The sequence below is a fragment of the Pundamilia nyererei genome, unplaced genomic scaffold, assembly GCF_000239375.1.
Source record: "Pundamilia nyererei isolate P.nyererei 1_Seehausen unplaced genomic scaffold, PunNye1.0 scaffold00023, whole genome shotgun sequence".
Lineage (NCBI taxonomy): Eukaryota > Metazoa > Chordata > Actinopteri > Cichliformes > Cichlidae > Pundamilia > Pundamilia nyererei.
In genome coordinates, this window is record NW_005187424.1 from 1,551,447 (window position 1) to 1,566,043 (window position 14,597).

The 14,597-nt window shown below is 41.4% G+C and overlaps 1 protein-coding gene across 1 annotated transcript in view; it reads left to right on the forward strand.

The window, feature by feature from the left end:
- Positions 1-14,597, forward strand: part of oca2 (oculocutaneous albinism II) — a 53,641-nt gene that overhangs the window by 23,186 nt on the left and 15,858 nt on the right. Inside the window, exons 15-18 of the mRNA XM_005727140.1 lie at positions 2,216-2,348; positions 5,618-5,765; positions 7,730-7,787; positions 7,967-8,075. Of these exons, the coding sequence (XP_005727197.1) occupies positions 2,216-2,348; positions 5,618-5,765; positions 7,730-7,787; positions 7,967-8,075 (448 nt within the window). The remainder of the gene's footprint in view (positions 1-2,215; positions 2,349-5,617; positions 5,766-7,729; positions 7,788-7,966; positions 8,076-14,597) is intronic.

Sequence of the window (14,597 nt, forward strand, 5' to 3'; positions counted from 1 at the left end):
TAACTTTTAGAAACATCCAATAACTTTCAGGTTCAGCTGTCCCTCTGATGTATGATCTTTTCCATCCTGGTCACTCCCAGTGAAAAGCTGCCACAGTCTGCAGTCCCAGTACTACACCAGTACTGCCTTGTCAAGTTGATCTGTATTCTATGATGATCCATGTTCTGGCTTAACTAAAATCCAGCCATTATTCATTACCTGAGCCTTTTGGAAACCCACTTAGACACAAGTTGTCATCTGTTGCACAAGTTTGGACAAAGCTGAAACAGCAGTGACAACATTTTACTGAGCAGAGTGTCGCTGTCTGAAAAGGGCATTGACTTGCATGTTCCTCTCATAACCTTCACTCTTTGTATACTCAGAGGAGCATGATGCTAAATCTCTACAAGACATGACATTTTCACAACTGCTTGATGTGACATCTGTTCAGTGCATGTGACATTTTGGCCTTTGCCGACGCGAGCAGTATGTGGTCTCCGGGTTACTGTAGCTCCTGTAGCGCCAGGTTTCCACAGCCCATTGTCCAGTTTGTCTTGGCTCCATTTCCCAGGTGACAGAACTGCAGGGTTACAGCCACGGCACACTCGTTCAGTCATGTCTGGCCCGCGATAAGCACAGCTTGTTTGTGCGTGCGCGGTCTGCTTACCCGTTAGTTAGTTTGCCTGCTGGCTTGAATGTGGCGAAGGGATTTTAGGGATCTGGAGATGGAAAGAAAGGCACGTCCGTAAAGTGTGTATGAGTTTAGGTTCTGCTCCTCATCACAGTGTCCGTCTCTTTAGCTTGTTACAATCCAAGGTACCATTGTGCATATGAAAACTCTGGTATCATTTCACAGAGGGACTTTCCTTGTCAATTGGATCCCCTCCAACCAGAATCGTTGACATTGGCTCTGAAATATGGACATACTGGGGTCGCAGTTTATGGCTGCAAACAGAAATACAATCACATCAACAAGTTTAAGTTTCTCTCTTTTTGGTCTTGTGACCGTCGCAAGCACATATTGTATTCATTAGGCTGCGGGCACACAACATTTTATTATTCTTCAGCTTTTAGTTTCATCGCTGAAACCGAGATTTTAACAGGAATTGTGAATTTTTTTCATAAACAGCAGGTTCATGCAAGCAGCTGTTCTCAGTCCACCAGGCTGCCCTGCAGGTCACTGCAGATGGAGAGCAGGTCTCCATGGGGGTGCGCATAAACCAGGATGTAGCCGGGATGTGCTACAAGTGACAAAATTAACTCTGTGATCCAAAGGGAATATGTGGATTAAATCTGCTGTTTAATAATTCAGACACTTCCACTCATGTTTAGTTGCATCACCCTTTTACTATTAACCAGTTTTATCACTGAATATCTGAAACTTGTTCTTTATACTGTGAAAGCATGTGAAATAAAGGCAGCGTGAGCTACTTGCAGTGTCTTTAAATGTTGCTCAATGAGAAACACCCAAGTGTTTATTTATATTTTGTTGTTTTTCTGTCACTTTAAGTTTCCTTACAACAGGGAGAGACCATTTGGAAGAAAAGAGGAAAATTTTATCCCAAAAATGTATTTTTTGGGAGTCACATGAGAGGACCATCAGTGAGCAGAATCCCAAATGAAGGCAGGAGATAGTGGCTAGAGGTGGTGGAGCAGATGGCTGATGGAGATAAAGAGTGAAATGCAGTGAGTGAGGTGGAGACGGGAAGGAGGAGGGTTGATCGGGGAACAGAGGCTGATGAGTGAAGTGAATCTGACAGCGTGGGAAACTGAAGCGACGAGGAAAATAGAGCAGCAGGAATTACAAAGGAGAGTGTAGACAGAACATGAAAGATCGCACCGATTTGTGTGCAATAATCAAATTCTGTGTCATTTCGCTCTTAAATCAAAAATTCCAGGTACGCTGTGCGGCTCATACTTACAGTTTGGAGTGTGAATGCACCTCCTGCTATCCTCAAGAGTTCAGTGCTCTCAAGGCCCTTTATATAGTAAGGAACATAGTCTGACATCATTATAATGCACTTGTGTGGGAGGACACTTTAGGTAGCTGCTTTCCTGAACTCTGAGTTTTCTTTCCTCAGAACACCACACGACTTTTTTCACACTGTGTCTCTCCATAAAAGTCCATCGCTGCATGCACACATTTTTTGCCTAAGCCCAGGCTCAGTTTGTCACGTTTGGGTGAAATTCGACCAGACGGCAAATGTCTAACACATTTTCATTATGTTTCCTACAGGGGATTGATTTTGCCAGTTTCACAGGCTACATGTTCCTCGGAATATGCCTCGTCCTTTTTACCTCATTTCCTTTCCTGCGGATGCTCTACTGGAACAAAAAACTTTACAACAAAGAGTCCATTGAAATAGTTGGTAAGTAGCACTGCTTTGTTCATAGACTGATACTCTAATCCTGTAGACTGCTGAGGGTGACACCTATACTCAAAAAATTCTAACTAATATAATTACATGTAATTTTGTAATTTTTTAAACACTGTAAGAAAGTTAAATTTCATGAATCCTGGCTCTAATGTTCTAATGTTTGCAGTAGAGTAAAAAAAGATGATAAAATTTGTGGTGTCTTAGGGCGGAGCTTTGACTGACAAGATGCTACTCTACCAGCATCCCTCTGTTTCTCAGTCAGATCCACTGATTATGGTCAAACATGGTTTCAAACAATCAAAATGGTGATGTCACATGTCCGAGTATAACATTTATTCAGTTTAAAAAGTAGTTTTTTTGGGTTAATTTATGTTTTTCTACATGAAAAATATTTTTTTAGATGGATCATTAGGTTGTTATTAAGCTGAGTGGACTCGAGTTATAAAAAATATAGTTACCTGCTGGATACAGCACAACCTGAAATCATTTGTGATGGTTTTTGAGTATTATTAAGAAGAGTATTAACTCCCAATAACATCTTTGCACACAATAGCTTCCCAATAAACCTTCTCAGGCAATGCACTGGCCTCACACAAACATAATTAACTCGGCATTACAGCCTCATCCCTCTAATTTCCACTTGAGATGCGTGCTGCCTTCAGTTTTCACTTTTTCAATTTCCACACTGTTCCACTCACACTGTTAGTTATCTCTGCCATCTCCGATATTACATTTCTGGATCATATATTGCTGGAAAAAGATTCTGTGTGCGTGATGTAATAGTTCATGGTTGTGTGTGTGCGGGATTTTTTTTAAATTTTATTATTTAAAGTAGGTTACTTAATTTGGAGAGGTCTGAAAAGGTCATGCTCAATGGAGCCTCTCCTGGAGGTCTGTTATTTAGGAACACAGGACAGAACTCCCTGTTCCTTTTTATACTAAAAACAAAAAACAAAAACATACAAAATAACCAAAAAAAGTACTGTGTTCGCCTTATTGAGAAGGGAGTGGAATTGTAAAATATTCATACTTCTTGCTGAAGAGTAGTCTTCAGAGCCGGGTGATACAGATTTCCACATCAGTCAAGGTTTTAAAAAAAAAAGTTTATAATTGGAACAAAGCCTGTGATCCAGTTCGACAGTCAAACCAAGCTGCCCATCATGCAGGTGTAACATTCTTCAATATCTTCACATCATATATAAAAGCCTCAGTGGCAGTGCTGCTGCCCTCCATCTCTGCCTTCCACCACCATCCACCACCTCTGTCTTCAACGTTTTTACCTCAATTGGGACCACTACAGTTGAAAGATGCTCATTTTCCTCTGCAGTCATTTATATGTGAAAAAGAAAGTTTTCCCGACTCTCTGCAGGTAAAGCCTTACTCTTTGAATAGGGAATAAGAGGGTAAGTCAGGTGCTGCTCATCAAATGCACTTGATTAACTGATCATCAACAATGTGAACACCTCTGTAAAAACAAAAATTGTGCAGTTTTTTGCTCTTGAGTGTTCAGGATTGTTAACATGATTCCAAAATCTTCCGAGGAGTGGACGGCCCCAAGATCAGACCGTGCAATGCTCAGAGAAACTGGAAAAACCCCAAGCGTTAGCATGCTAAGTATTAAAGTTAACAAAAAGAAAACTAAAGCTGAATCTACAAGCTACTGTGAAACCTGTGAAAAACTTTTTCACATAACGGTATATTTGGTGATAGGGCTGTGGGACCCTTCCATGTGTATGCGTGAGCATGAAGGTGGGGAGTGCAGCAGTATAAAGGTTTGACATGAAGTGGGGTGAAGATGCGTTGCAAAGTGGCTTGCAGATGCTCTTCAAATGTAGGCAGATTAAAGAAACTCTAAAAACACACCTGCACGGGATTCAGCAGTGGAAACATGAGCTCAGAGCCTCGATGCCAAAGTTTGGGCCTCTTGGTGAACAAAGTTTACAATTAATTTGATAAAACTAACTTTTTGACCTTTAAAATTCAAAAGTATTTGTGATGATAACCTAACTCAGACATCATTTACTGGGGTAGAATGCCTTTATCTCCTTTTTCACCAGCTAACATCCCTTGAGGGTCTGGTGACTCACAGTGTGTCCGACACCACATGGCTCATGTGAGAAAACCCCTTTACTCTGATGTTCAGTTGCTCTGACTAGTTGGCAGTGAACAGACTCACTCATCCAGAGAGCAGCCTGATAGCGACACGGGACTCCTTTCTTTTCTATTAAAAAACTATTCATCTAATCTGGTGTACCGCAGCCCTTTTATGTATCTTCTTAATTATCCAGCAACAGGAAAGAAAATGATTTGGCCATCCCTGAAGACTTGGAACAATGTTCAGAGAGAGAGAAAGGATGACAGACTGTGGTGGTTTGGAGCATGACTGTCCTCCATCATTCTGTCTTACTGTAGATCTGGCTTGTAAGACTCTGGGGAGATAGATAATAAGCATACAAAACAAAACACAACAACAACAATAAAAGAAAAAATATATTTGTTTGAAACTGTTAAGAATTCTTCCGGAAACACAGTCGCCTCCTATCATTGTTTACCCACACTATCAGACTTCCCCCCTCTGAGATGACCCCAGCATGGGATGATTGAAGCAGAGACCATGAGGCTGCTCAGTGGTCACCACAATCCTCACATTTAAGCTGTGAGCAACACCGACTGTTCGGAGCTGTTCTGTCACACTGAGCAGCGGGCAAACTAAAGCAAGCTTTTACCCATCACCACGGTGACCGTTCGATGCTGGCCTAAATCTGACCCCGTGGAGTTTCTTCTTCTTCTCCTGCCAGCCTGGTCTTGCTAAGAGTGCATGTGGCTGGATCAGCTCAAACCCCCCACCACGGCTGGTAATTGTGCAGATTTGCTAACAGGAAATGGTTTTTTTTCCTCTTTCCCCCTGCACTGCTTAGATCCTATTATGGTCACCTAGCAACCTTCCTGAAAAAGGATGGCACCTACTGATATCTACATAAGGGTCCCATATCCTCAGGCTGTATCTGTGTTTGAGCACTGGCGGTTCCTGGGTTGGTCAATGCACCCATCGCCAGGCTGCATTAGGCCCTCTGTGGGGGCTCACATATTGAGCATATTGACTGAAAACATCACCATGTTCTCTCAGCTGTAGAAGATATTACCAGACAAATATCCGTTATAAGCGTACTGCATTTTGCTGCTGAGCTTCATCACTGTAACTTTGAAGTCTGTGTGTCGTACATGCACTGAACAGGTGCCGTTCTCTCTTTGCCCTGCAGAACTCAAGCATGAGATCCTGGTTTGGAGGCAAACGGCTCAGCGCATAAACCCCGCCAGCCGAGAGGAGACAGCTGTGAAATGTCTTTTAATGCAAAAAGTCCTCAACCTGGAGAGTCTGCTGCGAAATATGATGAAGACCTTCCAAAGGTTAAAGAAAGCACAAGAACACAGAACATTAAGAATCACATTGTCTGTACTGTTAATGTCGTTTTTCAAAAGCCAACCTGCTGTATATTGCTTCGTACAGATCTTTTCACTAGATGCAGTTATCAGTACTAATCAATAATACATGATTTAACAAGAGAATTCATGGCTGGTGTGATTACTGAAAGCACACACTGCAAATACTTTGTGAACAAATGAATTTCGTAAGTCGGGGTTCCACTGTATAATAACAGGTGACAGAACACAAGAAGAACTCGATAGAACTCAATAAAAACTAAACAAAAGACCTGGGATGATGACACACGTCACTGACGCAACCTGGCTGGTGTACACATCGAGACCACCAAGAAAACGGACGAATAAGACTGACTTTGACCACAAGGGGCCGCTGTAGTAGCAAAGGAAAAAGGAAAAGGCTCATTAAAGGCTAGAAATGTGACATAGCCACGATAGCACCGCGATGTGTGGTCGGTTACAAAGTAGCAATCATATAAAACTCTTGCATGCAATAGTAACACTGTAACTGCACGTTCCACTTCCACTGTTACAGTATTTTCTGCACTATAAGGCACACTTAAAATCCTTAAATTTTCTCAAAAATTGACAATGGGCCTTATATTCCGGTGCACCTTATGTATGAATTCTGGTTGTGCTTACAGACCTCGAATGGATTTTATGTAGTACACGCCGCTCAGAAATCTGTCAAAAATGTTTTAGTCTGACTTTGGTAAGCTACGAAGCCACACCGCTTGATGGATTGTCGGAGCGTTATGGCTACTGTACTCAGGAGCCTCGTGGAGTAATCTGAGTCCAAACTCCATCCGCTTCAGGCCCCAAGTCAAACGAACACTACGGCATCACTGAGAGTTAAAAACTGTCTAAATTCTTTCATCTTTAATCAGCGTTGCTACTTTGCCAGGTGTAACAATTAAGTTTAACATCCAGGCATCCATGAAAACAGAATTTATTAAATTTAACTGAGTTAGAAGTTAGCAGGAAGTTAGCACGCTAGTTTCCACCTAAACATGATATTGCATGTTCTGACTGAGAGATTCCTGAAAAAATTAAAATGTACAGCTCTGCTATCACTTCCAACATGAATGAAGATAGAAAACTAAACAGCAGTGACGTTTGTAGCGTTACTGAAGCTGGGCTAGCTGGTATATAATGATGTGCTACGTGATCGCTAGCGACACAGCTATATTAGTATAATGAATTGAGTAAAGTTTGACTTATCTGACTGTTTTGTTTCGCTTAATGTGCCTTATAATCCGGTGCATCTTATGGTCCGAAAAATACGGCATTTGTTTTTACTTCTGAAATTAAGTATAAATCTAGAAGTGTGTCTCCCTAACGTCAGTGCATGTATGTTAGACCCATGACCCTGAAGCTCAGACTTCAGACTGCTCCTGGATCTGTGCAATATCAATATATCGGAAGAAAGTTAGCTAAAGGAAGGAGGAGCTTAAACATCTTTTTCAGACACTGGATGAACTAGGTGCTGCTCCAAATCCAAGCTCAAACAAATGAGGATTATTCCTAATTCTGAATCACACAAAGCTGTAAACTCTAGCAGCCCAACATTAGAAATATGGAGCTGGAGAAGAGCATAATAGGTCCCCTCTAATTATTTAAAACACAAGCATGGCACCAAGCATGACATGTTCAGTTCAGTCCAGAAATAGTTTGTTTTTTTCCTGTTCCTATTTTTCTGTGCCTGCTTTCCGGACCATCATAGCAATTACAGAAAATAAATACAAATTTTGAAGGGCAGGAAATGCAGAAATAAATCCTTCACACTACACAACGCTCAGCATATGGTTATAAACTGCTAAAAATAAGCACCCTGTTTCTATGAGATGATACTTTTTCCATTTTTTGTTTGTTTGTTTTTTGGCACTGTGCATTTGCCTAATGTGAGATTTAAATGTTGTTGTGTCTGACAGACAAATTTCTCAGGAGGATAAGAACTGGGAGCAAAACATCCAAGAACTGCAGAAGAAGGTAGGCTTTGATTCTTCACCTCACACATTTTCCTCAATCACTGTGACTGGTGCATTGATGTAATCTCAGTAATGAAGTAGGTCTAGTCTTTGAAAGTTCGTTTAAGACAAATCCTGTCATTCTTGTGATAACATCAGCTTTTCCACCATTCACAAAAAATACATTTTCCTCCTACGCAGCACAGAATTACTGACAAAGTTCTGCTGGTGAAGTGTGTGTCCGTCCTTGGCGTTGTGATCTTCATGTTCTTTCTCAACTCCTTCGTTCCCAGCATTCATCTCGATCTTGGTAAGCCCCGCACTCTCTCATTATTGCACTGTTGTTACGGGCATCACTGGGTGGTTATGGGTTCCGTCATGTAATTATGAAACACAGCTTCCTCTGCCCTTGCAATTTAAAAGAGAGTAAATAATGGGTTGACTAGCAAATGAAACCAACAAATTACATGGCTACAAAGCTGCAATTAAGGCCACCGTGTTCCATCCCTCCACGAGCTTCTAAGCCTGTACTGATGAACAAAATTTCAGTAAAGCTGCAAAAAGCTGTCTTAAGACACTCAACCAAAATTTGGGGCAAAAATAGGCAGTGCAAAGTTTGACAAACCTCCACTAGATGTAACATATTGAAAAAGATATGTCAGAATCTCTATTTTGTTCAAGCTCCCATGTCATTTTTACAGAAAATCTCTCTCTTCTGATACATTTTGTAAAGCATCATATGATTTCGAAACACTCTTTGCTTACATTCAGAACCGTTCACCCCTGACTGATTCGTCCTCATATACATATTTACTAAAGAGTAAAAATACTTATCGCTTTGAAAGTCTAATTGCTGCTGTTGTGTTACGTTTTGCATTCTGGAGCTATGCTACCTGTAAAACTTTTACTGTGCACTTTATTCTTGAGGGTCTACTGCAGAAGTGTTTATAGGTGGAAGTAAGTTAGCTGGTCACACTGGCTCCTCAGTGTGGCAAACTCCCTGTGGCATTTCGTTCAAAAGCAATTCATCATCTGCTTAGCAAATATTGCCTTTTTAAGCAGATATATGACTCTCATGGACTCTGCAGCAGAGGAGAAGCTGAAGGAACCAACAGCAGCACCTTTTTTTTAATAGTCTGGGAAGAACCTGCAGACCACGCAGGAACCCTGAATCTGGGCTTTAAACTTTAAGTTTTATGAATCCATCAGATTCTGAGTAACTAGCATTCAAAACCCAGACACACACAGGAGGAGCTTGCTGTGGAAACTCCCCTCCACTGTTTCAGATGACTCATGAGTCAATGGCTGCTGAGCCACAGGGGAGAGCAGATTACCTATTAATCCAAAGGTTGGTGGTTTGATTCCTGGCTCCTCACAGTCTGGCGCAAGAAACTGAACCCTGTAATTGCTCATACATCCTTTGGAGTGTGTGTGTGTGATAGCGAACCATTATATTACTATTACATTACTATTTTGCTATTCTATCCAATTAAGTCATGAAGCCTAGTTTACGACCTTAACCCACTACAATCCTCAGTTTTTTTCCCCCCAAATCTGAATCCTGATTTGTTGCGGTGCGGTCTCACTCCACCCCCAGCACCCCCCCTCTGGCTTGGACTTTTATCCCTGCTCTCACAGTGAGCTGCTACCCACTGCCTCCCCTACAGCTAGATGAGGTGCTCTCTCCCTCATTCAAGTGGAAATCTCTGTCTCTGTAGCTCTCACTGCACCTCTTGAACAGTGCCGGATAACCCGGGGTCCCAGTGGATCCACATGTTCAGGCATACTGCTGGAAATCAAATCCCTTTTTCTTTTCGGGCTTTCTCGATCCCTTTGTATTCTCTGTTTTTTAAAAACTCTCTCAGGTGTGTAATCACAGTCACAAGAGAAAGGTTCTGTTGCCCGGTGGGATTTTTCACTTTTCCAAAGCTTCTCCAAAGATCATTTCCTTCAATGCTGATAATAGGTCTGCAGGTCGGGGTTTGTGCTTGACTAACCAATGCGCCTGTTATATATTTGGATCAGGGTTAAGCAGTAACTACGACTTGCATCTATTCCATTCTGTTTCAGTATATTATAAAATGTTGATTAAACAACAGGGAGTGCTGGAAAGATTGTCTGTGCTGTTCCATAGATGCATAATTGCACATATGTCTCTGCTTCTCTTAATAGAGACAGCTTTGCATGTTTTTTCCTTAAAGCCAAAAACATAAAAAGCTGCTTTAAAAATTAAGTATTATTATTTTAGGTTTCCAGAAGAAATTTTAACCACTTACAGCTGTTTGTGTTTGGAGATTGCACAAAGGTACAGACGTGGTCCAGAATTTAGAATAAAATAAACTGATGAACCAAAGTCCAAGAAAACAGCTACAAAAGGTAAAAACAGAAACCAGGAAACAAGTAAAGAAAGCACATGAAAGGCAAACAAATAATCCGACGAGATCAAAGGAAAAGACAAAATAATAAAAAGTTAGGATGCTGTGTAAAATATAGCTTAAAACCACAGTTCAGTGATGCAAATCTGAAAGCATACAATCACAGATTAAAGTTAATGTGAGCTGGGCATTGATTTTGAAGTCACACGAGAAAACAAACCGATGACGTAAAACATAAAGTAACCCAAAGACAGATAAAGACAGAAAGAGGAGAGTACAGCACACATGGGAAGAGAATAACAGGAAAACCATGACTTTGCTCCTCAGTATCCAATATCTGCTGCAGCATGTAGAGTTAACATGAGATTATCACCAACAGGTTATCAAGTTCAACACAATCTCACAGCAGTTTGCGAAATAGTCATCTCTAATATTCTGATTCGTGCTGCTTGGCACGGATTACCACCTTTACTACCACTTCTTTGAAAGACCCAATTTACTTGGATGTCCGGGTTCTCCCCGAAGAGCCGCAGACATGAAAAATGCTTCCTATCAAAAATACATTTAAAATCGTGCAATATTTCCAAAATCAGAAACACCCCATCTCAGAGTAACTAAAAGCTCCTGAACAGAGAGTAGAAAGAGCGACCACATTTCCCCCATACTGGCTTCTCTTCACTGGCATCCTGTTAAGTCCAGAATTGAATTTAAAACCTTTCTCCTGGATAATCAGTTTCTGTCATATTTTAAAGATCCCATATTATCCTAACAGAGCATTTCTCTTAGACTGCAGGTTTATTTGTGCTTCTAGAGTTTGCGAATGGGAGGCAGAGCCTTCAGCTATCAGGCACCACTGCTGTGGAAACATCCCCTTACTCATGCTGCTATAGGCTTAGGCTGCTGGAGCGCTTCCCATGATGCACTGAGCATATCATCTGCCATCACATCTTTTTGCTCCCAGTGTTTTGTATATCTGTGTGTATCTTTTTATTTTTAACTGCTGTTATGTGTTTTGTCCCCATCCTCTCTTTCTCTCTTCTATTTTCCCACCACGTTCCCTCATCCTCTGTCCCACTTCCTTGATCTTAACAGCATCTTAATAATGCTAACACTGTCCCTAAATGAAGATGGCCGTCATCATACACTTGCTGTCATCCCCCCGCCTCGCCGCTGAGGCCACTCAGCCACCAAACACGCTCGGTTAATTACAGGTGCTGCTCAGGTCGCTGCGCCGCGACATTTGTTAAATGGGAATGACCCCACAGCTGCATGTTCTCTGTCCCCGTGGAGGGACAGGAGCTGGTCCAAACACAGCTCTCATTACACGCAGGTGAGAGTCAGATTCGACTACTGCAGCAGTCCCAGGCTGTTCATTTACATGGCTTTTAAAAATTGAGCCTCACTAAAGCTTCATTAACTTTACACGCTAAGATTTCATTTCAGTCTGATTATTGGCTGCTCGTTTGATCCCTCTAATGTGTCTGCAGTGTTGTGGGTTACATCTGTAATTTGTGAATAATTTCATGAGAATTTCTAGTTTTTTTTATTTGACTGAAACTGTTTATGTTGGTTAAATTCTAACATTTAAAGGATGCCTTGTGTTCACTTTCTTTGGTCTATGCCTTAAAGACAGCAGTGATGAAACGTTTTTACAGCATATTTCTTGTCTCAGACGCTGTGCTCCCAGCAGCTGTCAGCTGCTCAGACTCACCTTAAAGCTCTTCTTAATTGGAGAGCTCTTTAGGCGTGTCTGCGGCTTATTCCCGTACAGAAGACAGATCAGGTAAAAATCAGCACAGAGGAAATCAAAGGTGTCTTTACAGTGATGAGAAATAGAAATTCATGAAGTGGAGTTGTAATTATTTTCTGTTAGCTGAACCAGAGCTAGTGGATCGTGGCATTCATGTGATTTTGACATGCACGGCCAGGGTAATGTTGTTACAGACACGCATAACTCTGCCTGATGGTAGTTCAGGATACTCCTGAAGAAGCCAGAACCTCAGGGGGAGCCTGTGGCCTGGGACATAGAGCAGGTTATCTACCAATTCAATCATCAGTGCTTTGATTTCCAGTTTGCATGACAAAAAGGCCTTGGGCAAAATATTGAACCCCAAATAGCCCCCCAATGCATTCATTAGTACCTGAGTATTTTGGTAAAAGAAGTGCTTAAAGGCGTAGCGTAAAACAACCCCAGACAGCAGTCACTCACATACGGGACTTGTTTTTCTGCCCTTCTGGCTAATTTTAAATTCCTATTTTTTGTCTTTGTTCCTTCAGTCTTTCTCACTGTGTTTGTACTTCCCTCCTGTGTTCATTTTCCTGCTCTCATTAGTGTCTCCTGTGTGTTGTTATGCTCCTCTCCTTAGTGTTTTTTCAGTCTGTTAAATCGTTATCTCCCAAAGTGCCCTGTGTACACTTTACTCATTGTTCCTCCTGTTGTGTTTACCCCATTTGGACTCATGCTATTTGCCTAATGAACTTTGGTCATCCTGCCTCTGCAGGGTCTCTTTGTTTCCCCACTGAAGTATGAATTAAAGGCTCTGGTTAAGGCTATATGAATGTAATAAATAAATTAGGCAGTGTATGGATTATACATGTAAGGTGGGTGCAGTCTGAGCAAAACAGAAGCTACGAATCCCAAAACTGAATATTGATATGTAACTTTTTATGTTTCTCTCTGCACCTCATTTCGCATTGCCCAGCTGTTCAGAATCACTTTCTATTTTTAACTTTATGATGATTTTTTCATTTTTATTATTGCCTTCAGAGTAAAGGCATTTTGGAGAACTAAAATTGGTGATAAAAACAGAAATTTAGCAGGTTATTAACATGTAAACATGCTGTTAAACTGCAATATTGTTTGTTTTTCCATCTTCTTATCAGCCTCTCTGAACATAAACCACCCTCTGTTGCTTTCTCTTTTGTGTCCTTCCATGGCACTTCCTTCTTCACTAATTCCGTTTAGTTGTGAAATTATTTCCCCTAAGGCCTCACCCAAGGCAATTACTGGTGCTCACCTGTTTAATCAAATTTTCTCCAAGTGGATGCACCCCCTTCCCTCATTCAGAAACACTGATTGTAAATATCAGCAGGCTGGTGCCAACTCCCATCCACCTGAATGCAATGTGATGAAATGACATTTTTGTGATAATGAACACTTCATCAGTCCCACACAGACGAACCAAATACTTTGGTCTTTGTTTCCAGCGGGTAGCACTTCATTGCGATGATCTGTTTATTAGATCCTACTGAGTACATGTGCCAAAACCCAAATATTCTCAATATTCTCAGACAGTTTTGTTCATCTAGTGCAGGGGTCCCCAATCCCAGTCCACGAGGGCCGGTGTCCCTGCAGGTTTTAGATGTGTCCTTGATCCATCACAGCTGATTTAAATGGATAAATTAACTTCTCAACATGTCTTGAAGTTCTCCAGAGGCCTGGTAATGAACTAATCATGTGATTTAGGTGTGATCTAAAACCTGCAGGGACACCGGCCCTCGTGGACTGGGATTGAGGACCCCTGATCTAGTGTCTCCTTACTGTGGATGTAGTTTTCACAGGACTCTGCAACGTGCTGAAAAACTAAATGCATCCTTACTTTTTCCATAGGAATTAAGAGGGCAAGTAGCAGCCTTGTGCTGCTAATCAAATGCAGCTGATTGATCATCAGTAAGCGTGAGCACCTCCATAAAAGCAGACGTTGTGGTGGTTTGCTGGTCTGGGTCATTCAGGTGTGTGTTAACACCATGCCAAGCAACTGTTGCTGTCCACCAATCTGTGAACAGTTATAAGGCTCATTCTATCCAGGACAGCTGCTAGTTTTCCAAAACATTGGACATCCCAATAAATTCACCAAAAAGCTCAGATTGTCCAGTGCTCAGAGTAACTGGAAAAAATCCAAGAGTTTAATTGCAGAGTCTACAGGCCCTGGTTACCATTTAAAATGGTAAAGTCCACGACAGAGCAATTAGAAGAAGACTGAACACATATAGCTTGGTTGGAAGAGTTGACAGGAGAAGGCCTCTTCTCTCTTAGACAAACATGGCAGCAAGGCTTAGGCTCTCAAAGCTACATCTAAACAAACAACACGACTTCTGGAACAATTTCAGATGAAGCCCAAGTGTAGATCTTTGTCCATAGTGCACAGCAACATGTTTGAAGTAAACCAAACACATGATATCAGGACAAACACAAACACTACAAACACTGAACACAAGAAGTACTCTGTATACCAAAGTGTACTAAACTCATATCAAATATGAGGCCATTTTCCTGACAGCTAAAACTTGCCTAAACCGATTCATGAAACAGGAAAATGATCCCAAGCACTGCAGCAAAAATTCTACAGAATGACTGAAAAAGAAACGAATCAAGGTGCTGGTCTAGTTAAAGTCCAGACCTCAGCATGACTGAAATCCTGTGGTGGGACCTTAAAAACAAATCCATCAAACTTCAT